The 20409-nt window shown below is 41.7% G+C and overlaps 1 protein-coding gene across 1 annotated transcript in view; it reads right to left on the reverse strand.

Moving 5' to 3' along the window:
* Window positions 1-4696: 4696 nt before the first annotated feature.
* The window catches only part of CMYA5 (cardiomyopathy associated 5), a 49787-nt gene continuing 34074 nt past the window's right edge, over window positions 4697-20409 (reverse strand). The window contains exons 8-13 of the mRNA XM_027717189.2: window positions 20066-20212; window positions 16584-16728; window positions 7926-8059; window positions 7045-7144; window positions 5905-6081; window positions 4697-5020 (exon numbers count right to left, since the gene is read on the reverse strand). Coding sequence (XP_027572990.2) covers window positions 4768-5020; window positions 5905-6081; window positions 7045-7144; window positions 7926-8059; window positions 16584-16728; window positions 20066-20212 — 956 coding nt within the window. The 3' untranslated portion in view covers window positions 4697-4767. The remainder of the gene's footprint in view (window positions 5021-5904; window positions 6082-7044; window positions 7145-7925; window positions 8060-16583; window positions 16729-20065; window positions 20213-20409) is intronic.

Below are 20409 nucleotides of genomic sequence, written 5' to 3' on the forward strand. Positions count from 1 at the left end.
CTGAAGATAATGACTTGGGGCTGTTGGCGGACAAGAAATTCAACAAGGTCTGATGATGTGTGCCCGAAAGGCTAACTGCATCCTGGATTGCCTTAAGAAAAGCTTGGACAGCAGGTCAAGGAAGGGGACTCTGCCCCTGAGGTCTCATGAGACCTCAGCTGGAGTACTGTGTCCAGCTTTGGGGCCCCTTCTTATGAAGGACATAGATTTGTCGGAACAAGTGCAGAGGAGGGTCACAGAGATGATCAGAGGGCTGGAGCACCTCTCCTCTGAGGAAAAGCTGAGAGAGTTGGGCTTGTTCAGCCTGGAGAAGAGAAGGCTCTGAGGAGACCTTATAACACCTTCCAGTACCTTAAGGGGCCTGCAAGAGAACTGGAGAGGGACTTTTCGCAAGGGCGTTTAGTGACAGGACAAGGGGGAATGACTTCAAACTGAAAGAGGGCAGGTTTATATTAGATATTAGGAAAAATACTTTACTGTGAGGGTGAAGCACTGGAACAGGTTGCACAGAGATGTTGTGGATGCCCCATCCCTGGAAGTGTTCCAAGCCAGGCTGGATGGGGACTTGAGCAACCTGGTTTTGTGAAAGGTGTCCCTGCCCATGGTAGGGGGGTTGGAACGAGATGATCCTAAAGCATTTTTTCCATTTCCTTCCAGACTGTCCTCCTGCAGGAACTGACAACAGGAACTGACCTCCTGAAGTGCTGACCACACTGCAGAGTGGTCTCTGGTCAGCAATGCTACTTTGCATTGGACAAGCTCAACATGCAAAATGTATGTATTTCACTAGTTCAATATCTCTTGCACAGCATGTTGCTGGAAGTGGAAGAGTTGCTATCAATTTCTTAGTGATTCTGTGACTGAGCACACTGGGGTTCCCTATAGCTAGTAAACCTATCAGCAAAATAGCAGTAATGCAATTGTGATTACACCACAGAATGTGATTTTTCAAATCAAATTTAAACCTCAACATGCCAAAGATTCTACTTGTTAATCTGAAATGAAGATGATTCGAAAGATCCTAACTTCGCATTACCCTTAATTCCATCTTTACATACCTATTCGAGCCCCTGAAATGCTAATAGAAATAATATTTCACATGTATACCACAGACAATATAACAGCAGTGTGGATTTAGCAACAACTTATTGGTACTGTGCCTTATTGATTCTCTGTCTTATAACAGACTTAGTGGTAACATGCACACAGTTTTCAACAATGGTGGTGTGGTTAATGTACCTGTTTCTAAAATAAGGCATTACTTGACCGTTTTCAGCATGGTCAAGTGAAAGAACATGGTACTGAAAGAACAGCTAGGTCAAGAGCAGAGTTGTTCCTGCATGCACACACATCACACGTGCTGCACTTTGCAGCTGCATTGCTGAATTCTCCTGCCTGATGTCATATGGAAGCACTAAACTCTCTCTTGAGCAGAGTGACCTAAGCAACGTTTGTGGATCAATACCACTGATACTAGCAGAATTTCAGTTCAGCACTAATTTTACAGTAGAAATTAATGCTTCTCTTTTTACAGTCAAGCCTATATTCTCATCTCAGTGCATAGGGGTTTACAAGTCTAATCTAAAACCTGCTGAAGTGAGAGGAAATTGTTCCTTTCAATGCAATGTGTTTCAGATCCATCCGATTATTTATTGACAATATTTATATTATTAGGCATCGCCTTTTTTATTTTCAGAATGAAATAAACACCAGATTACTGATGAACTCTTACAATCTTTGTGTAACTTTTAAAATGTTGCTCTAAGTATGGAATGATGACTGGACTGTGTATACATACCACACAAGCCTATCAATATTTGCATGAAGTCTTAGTTCCTATCAGCCAAGCTAAGGGACATCCTTTGCAAGTTTCGAGGTATTTCTAAATGCTAAATTAATCAAGCACAACAAAAATACAGTGACTGGGAGGTTTTTGTCTCTTTTTTCTATTGTATAGTTACAAGCTACAATGGTCAGAAAAAAATGGATGCAGCAAACCTCAAAATCTCAGTTCATCTGAATGCAAAGTTATATGGACTGCACCATACATTCAAGAGTCTGAAGACAGTCGCCTTCTGGGAAGTGAGTTCCTGAACTTCGTGCCCATCAGGCAACTAAAAGATGATACCAGATGTACCTCTAAGCTTTCCAAGGGCAAGAGAATTTGCACTATTTACTGTAAGTCCTAGCAGCTCAGCTGTGGCTTTTGGGGTCTGCTTTCTCCATTAATATGAAATTTCTCCTTATGCTGAATCTTAACGTGTGTGTTTGGTGTGCATTTTGTTCCATCTCTCTGAACAGGATATTCTCTCTGGCATTTCTTCATCTGGCATAGTTTAATGCAGACCAGATTTAGACATTCAAATTAGTACTGTTTAAGCTCTTTGAGTGACATTTCCAATTAAGAATAACTTATTTAGTTTTCACATAAAGAGTAAATATAGTTTTTGATACTGCCCAATCTAAAACTGAATCTTATATAAAATTAGGAAGAAAAGAGAGTCAGGCCATTTTTTGAAATTAATCAAATATTACTAAGAATGAGGTGCCTGCAATAAAAACATTTTGCCAAGCTCAAATGTTGACAGTAGTACCTGAGTAGCAATGTGTGGCAGCAGAAAAAGCTTTCACTTTTTGTTTTAAATCTACTAATTACTAATAGGCAGTTGCTTTTGACAAGGCAATCACTTCTTGCCTTCACTGAAAAAAAACATCCAAATGATTTAATTTAATTTTGTTCTCCTTTTATCACTCTCTCTCCCCTTGTCGATATATCATGCTGGTGTCCGTGAAGCAATCCTTCTGTTGAGATGACAGTGATGAGGATGAGGAGTACACAGGTAAAATCATCCCAGTACTGGAATATTTCAGGCTTATTTCCAAGTACCACGTTAAGCTCTGGAGATAGCCAAACCTTCAGTGAGCTCACTGGCTGCAGGAGCCTAAGGAACACACCCTGCTGACACCACTAATCTGCCTCTTAGTTTATCACCATCTGCTCTGTGTGAGTTTCCAGCCTACCTTCTGTTGCCTTCTCCTCCTCAGCCTTCATAGTAATGCTACCCCCAACACTCTTTCTGTATTTCTCTCTCAATTAATCCTGGACGTTTTCTCACCATCCTCCACACCTCTACAAAACACTCACTTGAGCCAACAGGGCACAATCCTACTTTTTCACTCCCCACTCTCTCCAGCAGGAACTCAGAACTGGCACCCTTTAATTGAAATGCCAGAAAAAGCTCTGGCTTAAAATAAATGGTCACAGGATCTTCTTTATATTGACTTAACCAAGTCAACAGCAAGCCTGTGCCTGCTATGACAGAGTGGACAGTGTGGCTCCCCTAGGACACCAAGCATACAGCAGGCTGGAGCAGCAAGCGCATGCCCTGATAGTGTTAAATCATACATAAACCAGCAGCAACAAGCACCTTTTCTGACAATAAAAAGCAGAAGCTTCATTTTAACTCATTTAGCTTCTCTTTTCAGACACAAACTCTCTCTATTAGACTCCTGAAATCTGTTTTACTTCAGGGAGTTCAGCTGAGCTCAGAAACGAGTCTGGCAGCACAACCCCCTGAGGCAGAAATCTCCAAAGCAGGCACAGCACGAAAAGCATTGCCTGCCTGTTTAAGATTAATTTCCCCTCAACACTCACTGGAGTTCACCACCACTGGCATTTGTGCCTTCAGCCCTTGGGACAGGCGGGAAGACAGCCATAATACTGATGTGTGAAATGCTTGGAAAAATGGTTCAAAAAAGCCAACGGGCAAAATCAGCATCCTATTACTTTGCTAATATCAACCAGTTTCAGCCTGCCTGTTTTGATGGCCCTGAAACACTGCACCTCACTGTCATGATGCTAGTGCTAGGGCAGATAACAAGAGAGAGCAGGGCAGATGCAGAAAAAGGTACAGAAGCCTGAAATTAGGAGCGTCATTTTTGTAAGAGCAAAGGTAAAAAGCAGTGTTGGAAAAATGGTGATCCAGAAGGTCCTGAATAGAAACATTCTTTCACCATCAAAACTACTTAACCAACAAACTGAGGATGAAAACCAGAAGGGAAGACTTTTACTGTTACTATCAATTTTCCTCATACAGGTGTTTCATGAGTAGCTATTCACAGGCACAGATATTTACTGACACTGTCAGGTAGATGTTAGTCTGCTATGAGCAGCTTAGGTGGGTGTGCTATACTCAAACTTTACATGGCTGATATGAAGACTAGCTTGGGACTCAATCATTTTGCAAACATGCAGACTTCTAAGTCTCCAAGTTTTCTTGATTTATGCCTTTAAAGAGTTGGCAGACAATAACACAAGATATGTTAACCTGCAGAATGTTTCAGTTGTTGAAGTTTTTATACATTTTCTAAGCACATCATCTTGGATTCAGGCTCTGACTGTCCTGGCAAATGATGAAATGATGACTTTCACATATTGCAGTGAGAAATGCATTTATTTCATACACAGGTTCATAATTAACTTTAAAAAGACAGCTAGCACTATCATATCTAACAAAACTTCTTTATCCCCTTAGAAGTACTGCTGTGTGTATCACTGGGTGCATCTCCATCTGAAGAAGTTGATTTTCTTTCCAGGCTCTGGGTGATTACGTCTGAGCACTAGCTACAATTACTGATGATATGAGGGAGAGCCATGCACACACTGTTCATCAGTGAGGACTAGGCATCCCTTCCTGACACCCTTCTTCCCCTCTCTATCCTCTGATGCTATAATTGTCAATTTTACGGAAAGTGTGAAGAAGGATATCAGCTGTGCTTCACGAACTCTGGCAGCTCCATTCCTGTGCACAGGGTAAGCACTCCTGCCTTCTCCAGGGCAAAGGCTGGGTGAGCAGCATCGGTGAATTTGTGCCTCATGCTGAACAGCACAAGTCCTCTCTCTGCATTGAAGAACAACAGTCTCCCACTACTGTAATCCAACAGGATGCCAATCTTGGCCAGGTGTTCTGTCACATGGACATCACTCATCACACCAGTGTGAAGAAATCTGTAAAGAAAGCTGTGGGAAAATGGAAACCAGAACACAGTAAAGCCTCCTCATGACAATTTACCAGAAATAACCTGTGGTTTAATTCTAATCTATTAACAGGTGGCTGCATACATCAGATTACCACATGGCAACAGCATTTGCTCAGTATTTAGGCAAAGCAAATGTGGCATCCCTTCAAAGCCCTGCCTGGCATGCTGATGAGCCTTTTCACTTCGCATCTCCGGACTCTTGGAATAAAAGCATCTTGGATGTTTCATTTAGCTAGCTGTGTTCATACATCCGTATGATTTCATACTGAAAAAAGCACACTTGTTTAGATCAAGATCACCTTTACATCGTTAGCAGGGTAATACCTTACAAACCTTCAAGCAGCCTGGCTCTGGCCTGCTACCACAGACTATTCCAGCACCCTGCAGCCCTGCCGCAGGTGATAGGCAGGTGAGTGCCTATCACTGTGAAGGACAAGGCAGGAGAAAGCATTCTCTATTGAGGCTTGACATCTCTTGCAGAAGGAAAGAGATTATAAAAAGACTGCCTTTTTGGAAATAAATATACTTGCTGGGGTTTAATGAGTCAGTTCAGGATATGAGCCTGGAATGACAAAGCAGCAGCAAACTAGTTCTTTAAGTTTTATTCACTGGTTGAGTGAATAAAGGGTGATAAACTCTCTGTTTGAGATTAATTTTATTTTTAAGGTGCTTTTCTACGGAGGTATATTTAAAGTATTTGTTAAGGAGGTCTAAAGACCTTTTGTAGTTGTTCTTTTCTTATTATTCAAATTTGCATAAAGAAAGTAGAAGAATTTTTTCTGCTCTTATGATTCTTGAAGAGGTCCAGCTTTTTTTCATGAACGACAAGTAGCTTCCCAAGCAGCTAGACTGACTTTTCTTTACCTGGTTTGTGTAGGACAGCACCGCATGCACCAGGAGGTATCACTCAGCCCCAGGACACTGCTCTCTGTTATTGACTCATAGCAAATCCCAATCCTGTAGCTTCTGCAGGCAGAGACAACAATTTCCCAGTAATGACATCCTTGAGCAGGTAGCAGTTCACCCAGGACTGAAGGAAACCTGTTTGTGAAAGAAACATGCAGTAAAATGTGTGTGGTGGTAGATGAACCATATTGTGATAGTTCTTTCAGTCACATCATGAAGCATCATCTAAAATTACTAATGAATTGCACTCTGCTGTTCCAGCTGCAGGGTTTTATCAAAGATTTAAATGTTTTCACCGAGAGTCTTTCATCTTTGCACTGAGATGGTCTCATCTAAAAGATATTAGATTTTGAAGGCTTGTTCAAACTAGAAAGCATAGTTGAGTAGTCATAGTGACAAACATCTTGTGTACATTCAGTTGTAGCAGTAAAAAATATGCTTAAACCACTAAATCCTCATCACCTTTCAAGAAGCCGTATCAGTATGCCACAACTTTTACAAGTGGACCTGTGCTTATGACAGGACTGATGTCAATATGTCAAAAAATCCCCCGGTTCACAATGCATACAGCTAGCCTGGTACAACCATGCTAAACATATCCCAAAAGCACTTCCTAGTTCTCTGAAGCCACAAATACTTTGGAAAACATTACCAATAATGCCCTCAGGAGAGGAGCAAAGTATGCAAGATGGATTACTTCTATCCACAATATATTAAAAAATAAGCCCACAAATCTGATCTTTTCAGGGCAGCAAAAAATTGCTTTGAGACTGAAGTGCTCTGATGGATTAAGCATTGACCATGGGCTGAAGCAAATCGAGCAGTGCCAGAGATACCACTGCCTTAGACTTCCTGGCCATACCGGAGTGTGGCACTGAACTCTTCCCAGCACCTACATCAATGCACTGTCTTTATTGAAATGTTGCAATGCTTGAAAGGGGGAGAGGGTAGTTCGCACAAAGTCCAGAGGCTGCATGTCAGTGATTCAGTTCTTCTACACAATTGGTATCATGTGAAAGCTGCCTGTAGGCAAAAATAAAAGTGAGGGATCTATCCTAAACCTCAGAGAGTAGTCACACTCATTATGCTGCTGCTTACCCAGTGAGTTTAGTTTTCTCAGGAAGGTGGATCACCGTTGCATTGGAGGAGATTTGCAAAGCGGGATGGGCTGTGTCACTCAGGAGGCGAAACCGAGTTCCTGGTACAATTGATGACAACGAAACACTATATATGAGAAGCTGGCTACTTTAACATGAGACAAATCATAAAATGTTAAGCAACAATAACTGCTACCTTAGCTGGACACGGTTGTGTCTACTGGCAGGTAGGAGTGACAGAAAATTGGGTACAAATGCAAGGAGTCTTCCAAGCTCTGCTTGGGACAGAAGTCTAACATTCAGAAATGCAGCTAGGTGATAAAGAGGTCTTCAGTATTTAAAAAGGTTGAATAATTTTCAATAATTTGTTTTTTCAAAATAGCAAATTTTAATTTTGAGGCTGATTTGGAAGAACAATATATTATTTATCTGGGAATCTTAGAGTTTAAATCATCTATTACATTTTAAGGCTGCTTTGCATACTTCCTCATCACTGAAACTCAAAGTCCATAAGGTTTTCATTGTGAAAGTGGTTTTTTTAATGTCATTGGAACTTTTATCTGAATGTGTTCTGTCAGACTCGTGACACGAGATTGCCTGAAAAATATTTAATCACTTCATATCTGACAGAATTCAATATTTTTGTTTCTGAGGTCACACCAGCTTTACACTGACATAAATATATAAAATTCAAGTGAAGTAGTCCTGATTATGCTAATTTTAAGCAGAAAAAACCTGATATATGTTTGAGTTATTGAAATAAAAAATTGAATAACTTGTTCACTTCCAAATTGGGAACTTCAGATATGATTTTCAAAGAAAAATGTTTGACTGCTTTGCCCCTCCATCCCGTTGTTTTGACATCAGGAAATTATGATCTACCTTTAGTTGAGATGAGAGCTGCTTCACTTTGTTCACTTGTCCCGAATGAGTTGACAGCCCTCAAGTAGAAGAAATAGTTCACATTGGGCTCCAGGGGTACTTTCAGTTCAGGTTTCTTTATACCAGCAAAAGATCTGCAAATTTTGAACATACATGAAAAGGTATGCACTTACCCAAACTAGGAAAGATTAATATAAGCAAACAGCTAAGCTTCCTAACAGTATTGTTGACTACTGAAACATCAGGCACCACACAGAAACTCCAAATCAGAAAAGTGAACACTGTTTTTTCAAACAACTGGGTTATGTAGGAGCTTCAATGTGTAACTTGAGGGATTGTTCTCACTCTGTTTGACAAATTTTCAGGCCCTTTCTGTACCACCTTCTCACTCAGTGCAATCATCTGGTGTAATGATCACTTTATGTTTGTTTGGCAGCATAATCATCACATAAATTTCAAGCAGCACAGAGTCAAATCCTCATCTGCCTCTTGTGAAAAGTCTGCTTTACAAAATGAAGAAGTTTCTGAAGAGAAAACACACTCTTTAACTAATTCAGTTGCATGACAATGAATGCACTTGTGTTTTTACTGTCTGGGCATACACTGCAAGTCCGAAAGAATGGCTACCCTTATCTGAGGCCACAGAGAGATCATGTACGTCATTATAGAATTATCATAAAATAGTGATTCACTTTCTTATTATGAACTCCTTGCTCACAAATCCTTCACCAGCTAAATCTGGGTGCTGTCTCCCTCATGCTGCTGTGCACTCAACTGGGCAGTTTTGTAGAAGGGAGCAGCAGAGGAGTTGCCTTCGTACAGCGTCCAGCTTTGACTAAGTCTCCCCATCGTGGTGCCTTAAAAACTCCAGACCTCACATCCTAAACCATTGGTGTCTTCACATATTACTGGAAAACGAAAGTCAGCACCCACTCAATCTGCTTCACAGGTGCTTTGAAGAACCAGTGAAAGGATTTTGGATGGCTAGAAAGATGCCAATTATATTTTCTGTTTTGTCAGGAATATGAAAGATTGGCTTAACAAATTCTCATGCACTGGATCTTAATTTTCCTCATTTTTGTCTCATATGGTAAGAGCCAAGCCAGACAGTATATACGCACTGCATTGTATGCTTGCAGGTAAAGACCGTGTATAAAGTACCTAATTTCCTCCAAAAATGGTTTTAGAAATTTTCAAGGCAAGTATTTACATTCACAGACTGGAGACCTGCCTTTGGAGAGTGTGCAAGGCACTTTCCCTTCCACGTTAGCTTTGAGAGTGGAGCCCACGATGGTCTGCCCTCCGCAAACAACGCCTCCGTGAGAAGCTGGATTAAACAAGTTACCTTTCCCAGCGCAAATTTTTGTGACCCCAGAAGAGGTAAGGCAGGCGAGTCATCAGTCAGACCGAATCGCTGCTATTCATTTGGAATTGCTGTTTTTCCCCATATATCCCACCAGAGGGCAGTACAAACTGAAGTATAATCAGTGCTCATCCTTTGGGATTTTTCATATGCCTGCTTCTGCTGCATTTGTCACCTCAATGTAAAATCTCACAGCTGTTAACGCACCAATTTCCTGCTAACACCACACAGATCTCTTTCTAGGAGGATGACATATTGGGAAAAGTCTGGTGCATCATACTTATTAGTCTGTAACAGGTATTTTACACTGTCAATCGTCACTAAAAGTGGTTGAAAGCATCAAAAAAAGCACTAGGTGCTCCTGTGATATATTCTTTCAAATTAAAAGAATTCCAGGGCTTTCAGGGCTCCTGTGTGATCAGCACAGGACTATGTTACCTTTGGGGAAAGTGTTATATTAATGCTGGAACTGAGGCAGTAAAGAGAAGTGGTTGCAAACATGGTAGAAATTGCATGGTTCGCTTCACACTCGTGACTCTCTAAAGCCCTGACCACAGGAGCACTTCAGCAAGGCGCTGGGAGTCCAGCAGACTGGTAGGTTCTTACTAGAAGGTTTAGGGAAGAGATGTAACCTGATAAATTGCCTGATGAGGAACCCGAGCTCTTTAGACTTGGAAGAGGAAAAAGGCTCATCTGATTATAGAGGGCAAGAGAATAAGATGGGAACTGAGAAGAGAGGCAAATACGAAATAAGTGAGAGAAAAGAAAAACAGGATAGAGCAGAAGTAGGGGAAAAGAAATAGGCGCCTAAGCTTTGAAGAAATTTGCCCACACTTTCTAGGCAAGACTCACCCAATCCTTAAAAGGACCATAGTGACATCTTTGATGCGAATCTGAAGGACAAACCACCAGAAAGGAGTCTTGGGCAAATACTTACAAGTGAGATGAAGGGATGACACACTAAGCTATTCCTCGAAAGCTGTTTGTGGCAATATGTAGTACAGCAGAGTAATGCCCTGTAAATGGCTCCTTCTTCTGTCTTCTAAAAAATGACTTGTAAGTCAGTATCCTTCCAAAGAAACTAGATCTTTTTCATTACGTGCTATTTATCTGATGATTAATTAACAAAATGCAAAATTCTAAATTCAAGTAGACAGTTATGTTCTTGTGTAAAGAATAGACATGGGGTATTCATATTCTGGAACTGGATCCCAGAGACTTGGTATTTAGAGAACATTTTGGATCCAACCACTTGACGAATAGGGTCAACCATCAAAGTTCAGACTTGGGTCTCTTACAAATATGAAATTATTCAAAGAGGAATTTGAATTCATGTTTACATCAGAGACCAATAGAATGCCTCTTTTAGTTTGTAATAATGACTGAGACAGAAAAATCATGACTTTAAGCAGATCTGGTCTGTAAAACAGTGATCAGATTTTCAAATAGCATTCTCTGCTTGGTAATCTATTTCAGCAAGCTTTAAGCTGCCTAAGAATAAGAGCTCATCAATTTTTGCTACGATTAAGGCTTAAAAACAGTCCTGCTGCTGCCAAATAATGAAACAGAATATGTTGACAAAAAGGAATTTCTTTCGATACATTCTGAGCCAGGTCCAAGCTCAAAGAAGCTGCATGCAAAGAAGAAATAGGTCTTGCTATCTATTGCCTTGTCTAGAGGGTAGAGAATTGGAGGAGTGAATACTGAGGGCTCCCCAGCAATCACTGTAGTTTGTCATGCTTCAGGTTAACCCTGAAAAAAAAAAAGGATGAGGAGAGGGTATGATTAGTGGTTAGCTTACAGCATCCAGGTTATGTGTAGGAGAAGGTGAGGGAAAATGCATCCTGGTAGTGTTGGTGGAAGCCTGTTTCATTTTTGAGTTCTTCTAACAAACACTGTAGCTAGACCTTACTCAAGCTCACCTTAAGCACTAAACTGTAATTTTGAAAGAAAAAGAAATCCACCTACAACATTTCTAATGTCAGCTATTTTCTACTTTATCTACATCTGCCCACTTTATAGAAGATTGGAAATGCAATAATGTTATTATCAAACCATGAGGTATCCTAGCCTTTAGATTATATGTTATCTTATTTGCACTGCCCTCTCAGTTTCTCACTACAAAAAATAGTGCAGAGAAATTTAAGAAATATTTGAAGCCATATATTTTAAATATCTCCTCTCAATCCCTCTCATTATAAGAGGAATCTCTAAATCTGAAAATACAATCTCCAAATTTCAGGTATGTGCTATTCAAAGCAAAACAAAAATTGCATGTTTCTTCACCTCTTAATTGCTGTAGTAGCAGCTGTCTGTTAAATCTGTGATTTCCCTGATTTTAGAGAAATCTGATGCTGTGTTTTGATGCACATTTCTCTCATCAGTATCCTCATTTATTTCAAGGAAACAACATCTAGGGGGATTTTTTTGCATGAACCCAGCAAATTATATGCCTTGCAGGGATTCACCACACCCTCTGTGCTGTAATTATCGTTTCCACCACCAAGATCCCACTGAAACAATACCTCCAGAGCTGTGCTGGTACCACTGAGGTGGAACTAGAGCTGAAAGTATGCAAGCTTCTCAAGATACATGTAGAAGCAAAGAACAGGGGTGCACCATGAGTGGAAAAAAAGCTCTCGAATTTAAAAATGATGAGCAAATAGCCCTGAGTTGGCTCCCAGCTGTTCCATATGCTTCCTCTCCCTTCCTCTGTTCCAGCTCTGGCTGTTTTGGGTTTAGGTCACCAAAACACCACCTGGCAACGGTACTTGCTGCTATCTGTGATGGTAGAGCCAGAGGAAAGAAAGATTCTGTATTTCCCATACCCTGTTTTCTGAGCTAGCAGGACAATCATGGGGGCAATGCAAGAGGAGGGAGGCTTGTTCCTCTTGTTCCAACATTAGACCTGCTCCACGAGGAGACTGAAATTTTCAGTTGCTAGAAATGCCAGTCTTGCATTATTGGAGAGGAAGACACTCAGGCACTTCCACTTCTACAAGCCCACCATATACTGCACTAATTTCTGCCTCCCTGAGTCTTATAGATTTTTCATGATATGATACAAGCTTTCCATCTGAACAGCCCACATATCCCTGGACTACATTTCTCACAGCTTTCCATCTTCCGCCCACAACTCCATTGACTTCTCAATACAAAGAGGATGAACAATAAGAAAATAGCAGAGCTCTGGAAACTGAAAGAAAGATTTCAAAACCTCACTCATAAAGATTCTGGAAAAAGATTCAACCTGGGAGGGAGCTTTAAAACCACAGCAGCAGGCCAGGGATTCATTGTTGCCAAAGATTTAAGATGATTTTATATGAAAGTATGTCCCTCTGATGGCAAGCTGGCAAGGAGAAAGCATGGAGAAGGAAAAACATAGATTTGGGTGGGGTTTTGTTTGTTTGGTGTGGGAGAGTTGTTTGGTTGGTTTGGTTTGCTTTGGGGTTTTGTTTGTTTGTTTTTATTGGTTCGGGGTTTTGTGTGTGTGTGCATGTGTTTGTTTGAAGGGGTTGGGTGGTATTTTTTTCACAATATTTGAAAGGAAACTTTAGTGAAATTTCATTGCCAGATGTGCTTAAAATTCTCTCCCTGGGGAGCTGGGATTGCTCCAAGGACCTCTTCTGAGATGTTCAAAAGCCTTCTGAACAACTGGCTCTGAGTGGCCCTGCTTGATCAGGGGTGTTGCTCCAGGTGATCTGCAAAGGTCCCTTCCAACCTCAAGCATCCTGTGGTTCTGTGGCATACTGAAGGTTACAGGGGGCTGGCTTAGATCAGGGACTCCACACATGTCTCCAGCTGTTCAGTGGGGACATTTTCCCCTGCCTGCTCCCTTGGCAGGCTCCTTTACCTTGGTTGAGCTCCCAAAGTGATACCTCTGAAAGCAGCACTGTGGGATGGGACTATGCTGCTTTCTCCAGGACTTCTCTTGGATGTTATTCCCTGACCTCTGCTTTCAAGCTGTGCTTCCAGCAGCAGCTGTATGAACCTTCCAGGGTTGCTGAGAAATGTGTTTGAACTTCCACCCAGGAACTAGGAAATTGCTTAGCTACAGGGCTGCCTCAAGCACAAAAGGCACAGGCTGTCTGTGAAGGGGCTCCACATTTGGCTACTCCCCAAAATGAATATTGCTCAGGAAATCTGTGAAGGACTAACTCCAAGATTTCAAGGAAAGAAGACAGAAGAAATGACAGCATTTCAGGCCAAAATTCTGGATGTGCATAGAGATTGTTTTATTTCACCTGATATTGGCTTCTAGCCAAGTTGATTGATTTCTAGACCTCAGTTTCACATTAGGGGCTTTGGATAGGAGTGATACAGGCAGTGTGCTCCATCCACCAGTAAGTTCTTTTTTCCTCAGTTTTATACAAAATCTTAAACAGAAATCTTAAAAAATTCTCCATCACTGACACAAGCTGTGACATTACAGAAAATTTCCATGTTATTCTCAGGGAATTGATTTCAGAAAAGGAAAGAGATGAATAGTTTTCAGGAAAAATAAGTGGCAAAGCATTAGCTTTGACATGCAAAAAGAGGTCAGAGCCCTTATGTAAATAGAGAATTTTAAACTACAGCAATTCTGAGAAAAATTGTGATTTTGTCCTGTGGGAAGTTTTCACACCTGTCACAGTAAAAGGCCAGCTTCTGCCCACAGGGAGGCCAAAAAGTCAAATGTGAATCAGTATAATTATAAACATGTTAGATTTTGCATAAGGTCACTTGAGAAAGTGAATGGGTCAGTCCTGGAAGCTTTTTGTCACAGTTATCATCACGCGAACTGCTTGGTGTTATCAACACCTTGCTCATGGATTACAGGAATCAGCACACTCTCTGATTCTTTGAGAAAAAGAGTCAGTTTCAGTTAACAGCGCAGAAACTTGAGGGCGAACAAACAGCACAGGTTTTGGGAGTAGTTACATTTTCGTAGGCCCTGTTCTCTTCAACATCTTCCTAAGTGACTTGGACACAGGACTGGAAGGGATACTAAGCATGTTTGCAGATGACACAAAACTGGGAGGAGTTGTTGACTCTCTCAAAGACAGGGAGGCCCTGCAGAGAGACCTCGACAAATTAGAGGACTGGGCAATCACAAACCATATGAAGTTCAACAAGGGAAGGGGTTGGATTTTGCACGTTGGGTGGGGCAACCCTAGATGTACGTACAGACTGGGGAATGAGATGCTGGAAAGTAGTGCCATGGAAAGGGACCTGGGGGTTTTGGTCAATGGCAAGTTGAATATGAGTCAGCAGTGCCCTGGCAGCCAGGAGGGCCAACCATGTCCTGGGGGGCATCAGGCAAAGCATCGCCAGCTGGTCGAGGGAGGGGATTGTCCTGCTCTGCTCTGCACGGGGGCGGCCTCACCTTGAGTATTGTGTGCAGTTTTGGGCACCACAATATGGGAAAGATATTAAGCTCTCAGAGAGTGTTCAAAGGAGGGCAACGAATATGGTGAAGGGCCTTGAGGGGAAGCCGTATGAGGAGCAGCTGAGGTCACTTAGTGTGTTCAGACTGAAGAGGAGGAGACTGAAGGGAGACCCATGGTAATCTACAACTTCCTTGTGAGAGGAAGAGGGGCAGGCACTGATATCTTCTCTGTGGTGACCAGTGACAGAATCCAAGGGAATGGCCTAAAGTTTTGTCAAGAGAGGTTTAGGTTAGACATTAGAAAAAGATTCTTCACCCAGAGGGTGGTTGGCCACTGGAACAGGCTCCCCAGGGAAGTGGTCACAGCACCAAGCCTGAAAGAGTTCAAGAAGTGTTTGGATGATACTGTCAGGCACATGTTGTGACTCTTGGGGATGGTTCTGTTCAGAAGCAGGAGTTGGACTTGATAACGCTTGTTGGTCCCTTCCAACTCAGCATATTCTGTGATTCTGTGACCCCTGAACAACAGCAACTTCAGCAGGCTGACAGGAACCTGATGGCCTCATGAAATATGTATGAAGCAGAGTAGGTCACAGCTGGTCTCCAAGAGGCAGGAGAGCTGGAGAAGACTTCTTCTTGGTTGCATTAAGGCAGCACACTGGTACTGCATGAAAAGAAGTCTTCTACCCACAGAGAAATTTTATTTCAGTTTTCAGCCTACTTTTTGTAAGGCGTAAGGCATGCACAATTTCACTGTAGTACATTACTACAAACCTGTAAACTCTTCAGTCCAGCTAAGTAATTTTGACTGCAGGGACTGGGGCTCTTCCCTCTCTGCCACATCTCCATAATGGCCACATGAATTAGCCCCTAGGTGAAGACCTTACTCAGGCTCCTCAGGAAGTGAAGACAAGCTCAGCTGAGCTGAGGCTCTTCCACAGGGTCCTGTGGCCAGTCACCCCTCTCCCCTTCCCAAAACTTCTCAGACCTTTGCAACTGAAGTTTCCTGGAATATTGTCACTGTTTTAAGAAAGCAAACAAACAAAAAACCCCAGGCCCCAGGAACATACAGACAATAATATATTTCCCTGCCCGCAGCAGACGGGTTGGAACTTTATGATCTTTAAGGTCCCTTCTGACCCAGGCTATTCTAGGATTCTATGATTCGAGGATAATTTTCTTTGCATTTTAACAGTGCACTATTTCATGGCTCAGTGGTGCCTACATCCCTCCTCACCCTCTCCTCTATGCAGCACAGGCTGGAGAAACCAGAGAGAGTCTGGCATAAACAGACACTACCTCGAATTTCAAAGCTTCTCTCAGATCCCTGTGGCACGCCTGCACAGCCTGGCAGGACTGTGCTTTGAGATTTGACAATTTGTGCTTTGACAATTCATCTGTGCTTTGAGGGGCATCTGCATGCACATCCAGACAGCACAGATGGGTCACCAATATTACTGGGACATCTGTATCACCCTTGCTAAGCCCAGAGGTGACTCCTATGTTGTTCTCCACAAAGCAGAGAGCAAACTGGTCCAGGCTACCCCATCACACGACTCTCCATGGAGCTTAGCTGCCCTCCTCTGCCCTGCCCCAGGGCTCCAGCAGCTGCAGGTCAGCGATTGCTTCCCTGGCCAGCATAGCCCTAAAATTTCTAGTTGATTGCAAACAGCACAACATCTCCGGGGTTTTGGCCCCAACTGAAAGGGATTGTCCAGTTAAGCGGAATAAAAAGGAAGTATTTTGTGTCTCAGCCTAATCTCACGGATTAGCGTCTGTCCCTTAAATTCCTCAGCACACAGAAGCAGATTTCTTCCTCGCGTGGCGGAAGGCAGAATAATCTCTTGCGTAACGAACCGCGGCCTGGGGGACGGTCATCAGCGGCTGCCTAATCTGACCAAGGGGCTTTTGTGACCGCGGCACTGACCTGAGACCTTCTCCTTCCGGCGAGTGCTGCCGGCAGTACTCCAGGATGAAGGACTCCGCTGATACGGAGCAGGCACGCCAGCGGACAGTGGCCGTGTCCCAACACACAGTGCAGTCCTCGGCCTTGATGGTGGGGACAGCGGGTGCTGGGGGACACAAGAACACGTTAGCTGTACTCCGAAGAGGGTGCCAGCGGCTGGAGGGGAATGTTTGCAAGGGAAAGCAAGAGTCAGCTCCTTGAAAACCCACAGGATAGTTAGTAGTTAATTTTTCCCATCCATTTTCCCATCCATCTTTTGCTCGTGTGTCAATAGCAGAGGGGTATTACAGGTAAAAAATATAAACATGCTGGGAAAGTCTCTGTGAAGATCTGTGCATTTCTACACATCGTTAGAAAGGCAGTTTAAATTTTATGCCTTTCCTTAAGCACGTTTTCCTCATTTCTACCAATCTCCAAGAAGCAGAGCACAGAGGCAGCACTGCCTACGGCTCCCCCTGCATCACCTCAATCCTGTCCTCAGCAGTGCCTGCATGAGTTGCATCAGAAAAAAATGTGCTGCTGCAGGGAAATGCTGACTTTCTGTTTAGTTGTGTCTTGGTTATTTTTGAAAAGCTAAAATTTGGTCCTGTAATTTCTCTTTTTTAGAGACTCAGTTTAAGAACTACAGGGCCAACTGCAAGACAGAAAATGGAATGTAAAATAGTGCACTAGATGCAAGTAATCAAAAGCTATTGTGTGAAATTGCACATTCAACATTGTGAGATGAGAATGGATCAGTTGTATTCTCTTGTTTTTTCACTTTCTGGGAAATAGTAATTTAAAACACCTTACAACCTGTTGTGAAACTCACATAAACAGTCTTAATACCAATTCTGAAAGAAAGGTTATTATTAAAAAAAAAAATTCGTAAAAAGTCATTTTACTTTTAAAGACAAGGTTCCAAATAGGAGGCTTAAGACAAAAGTAGAGATTAGACGATTTTATGACAAGATAATCTAATAGAACTGCAACAAACATTCTAGATGCATTCTGTCTTTTAAGAAAAATAATTTGTTGTTAGCAGAAAAGGAAAGAAAAACACCCAGAAGTATGTAACAATTTCCTGGGTAGTGAAAATCAGAAGGCTAGTAGTTCAGAGTCTCATCTGCTAATACCTCTTTGTAGCTCCCTTAGCAATAGTTCCTTTGTTCTCCTCAGATATATTTGATTATCATCTGTTTCTAAATGCATCCGTTCCTAAAGATTGAAAAATTAATAGCTGAATTCCCTAATACCAGCATTCAGCAACTCACATGTATACCCACATCTATATATGTGTAAACAGCATGTTACAAGACATGAAGCTCTTTTTTAATTTTAATTTGAAAATATCCATCTAAAGATTAACTGGAATGAGCATACAGAAAAGATGTTACTGTGCTTCTGGGATTTTTTTAACAAATTAGTTGCAGCTGGAATGCATATCTAATTTCATCATAATATTTCAGAACTCATTTAAGTGTTTTTATAAGAGAGAAAGAGCCAAATAACCTGAGAATCACATGGGTTTTGAGCAACAGCAGAAGATAGGCTCACTTCTATGTCTTTAGGATGGCAAAGAGCCTTCATGAGGAGATCAGTTGTAGGGGAGAGGTTGGAGGGTAGAGGGATTCTTCCTGCCTTCAGCATCATTCCCTCACAGAAAATACAGCTTGGAAACAGGATGTTCCTCAGTGTGGGGAAAGACAAGCTGTGAGTTTGGGAAGTGGAGGAGCACGAGCCAGGAGGTGCTGGGGGAATGCCTCAGCAGCAATCCCTGCATTGCCCACAACTTCCAGACCCACTGTTTCCTCCACGGGTACAATGCCAGCAGAGAAACTTTGTGAGGATTCCCAACACCTGGAAGAGTCACAGCTTTGTTCAAGTATTGCTGTGTGTTTTCCCATACCTGCATATACCAGCAAATTGTCTTCTTCTATGTGCCAACTTTTAATCTCAATTACTAAAAATAAACTCTAAATTCTTGCTTCTGAGTTCATCAGGCTACTTGAAGAATTGAAATATTTTTTCTTTATATCAAAGCAGCTGGACTCCTTTTGAAGAACTGTTTTCCATTACTGGTGCTTATCTTTCTAGATTTGGTGTTGAGGAGATGCAGCAATTTTGTATCAGTTAGTGTTCAGTAGTGTCCCCACAAGTCCATCTGGGGTTCAGTGCACTCCAGAGGGAGTTCAATTTGGCTTTGAGAAAAAGTGTTTAATAAGCCCATATTTATCTAGTTTATTTGTTTTCTTAAAGAAACAGGCCAAAGGAAGCAATTAAAGACTCATGGAAATTAACTTTTTTTTAGAAGGCTTCCATTTTGGGAAAAAGTATGGTGATCCTGATGCCAAAAGACAAAGAGAGTTCTTAAAAATAATGGCTTCAGGGAGGTGGAAACCTTTTTAAAAAATCATAATTTATTAGCTAATAGCAACAACTCATCATTATTTGGGCAGAAAGTCTACACCATATTCACAATTGCATTGTTGAGGCCATAAAATTTGAATTTCCACTTTGAATTATTAAAAAAATAAACTTTCTTAAAATACGAATCACAAATTAAGTATTAAAGAGAATTATCAACAAATTTGAAGTCTAGTAAATTAAGCAAACAGCTTGAAGCTGTGGGTGCTGTCAAGTGATTTCAACAATACTCTCAGACTTTTTTCATTATGAAATTGTTAAATATCCTTCCCTGTATTTGTGACTGCAAGAATGGAATAAATGCTTTTATCCTGTAGCACTGAAAAAATTGTCTGTCATGAGGGCCTCAGATACAAGGATGCTTTACCTTGTTCGTAATTTAAGAAGCAATAGTTTTGTCAACACAAATTATTAAAGAAATTAATGCTCAGAAAAGTGAATCAGTCAAGTGAAGCTCATAAGAAATACTTGTCTAATTACTCATCTTAATTTATACTGTTTAAACAACAGCAGAGCCTCTCAGCCACACTTGAGATTTGTGTCCCACTGAGCAAGACACAGCATGTAACCTTGGTAAATCAGGCCTTCCCTTGCAAAATTAATAACTTAAATCAATGCAACATAGATGTCTTCAGGAGGATGGCAGAGAGGTAAAACACACAGCCATCTTCTCCACTGTGTGCAAGAAAAGGAGCAGCAGTAGGGTATAGGCAGGTGGCTTTCCCAGAGCTTCCCTGGAGCACTGCAACACAATTGAAGAGAAATACATAATGTGTTGCCCCAGTGCCCCAGCCATATGGCCTGAGACCAGAAACATCTTCAAAACTGAATGCCTTCAAGTTTCCTCTCAGGAGCAATTATGCCTCTATCGTCTTAGCAAAAGGGAAATGACTGTGAGCTGCCTGCTATCTGCCAGATGGGCTGAATGAAGCATTCTTCTGTTTCAATAACACTATGGACTAGAAGTTGTCTGAGAACCTGAGGCTCGTAATAATCAAATGTCAAAATAATAATCAAATGCCAAAATAAATACATACCTGTTTTAAAAATGGCTTTTTCACTGGGTAAGCTACAGCCTGTGCCATTCACGGCCATGACCCACACACTGTAGCAGTGATCTGGCTCCAGGTCCTCCAAAATGCAGTGACTCTCTTTCACTGTCACTCTGTACTCTTCCACTAGGGCTAAGAGAAACACACACAAGCATGGAACATCACAACTCGTGTTGCACTGGTAGGGCTTACAGTTCAGCCTCTCAACCAACATATTAAAAACAGTCAATTAAGAAAATCCAGAAAGCATTAGTAGCTGAGTTCTCCGTATCTTACACTGACTCAGTTCTGACAGAAAGTTTTTGATGGGCCCTTGAATTGAGTGTACA

Source organism: Pipra filicauda, unplaced genomic scaffold (genome assembly GCF_003945595.2).
Source record: "Pipra filicauda isolate LSUMZ 115617 unplaced genomic scaffold, ASM394559v2 scaffold34_size3990699_pilon, whole genome shotgun sequence".
In the NCBI taxonomy this organism is placed as follows: Eukaryota; Metazoa; Chordata; class Aves; order Passeriformes; family Pipridae; genus Pipra; species Pipra filicauda.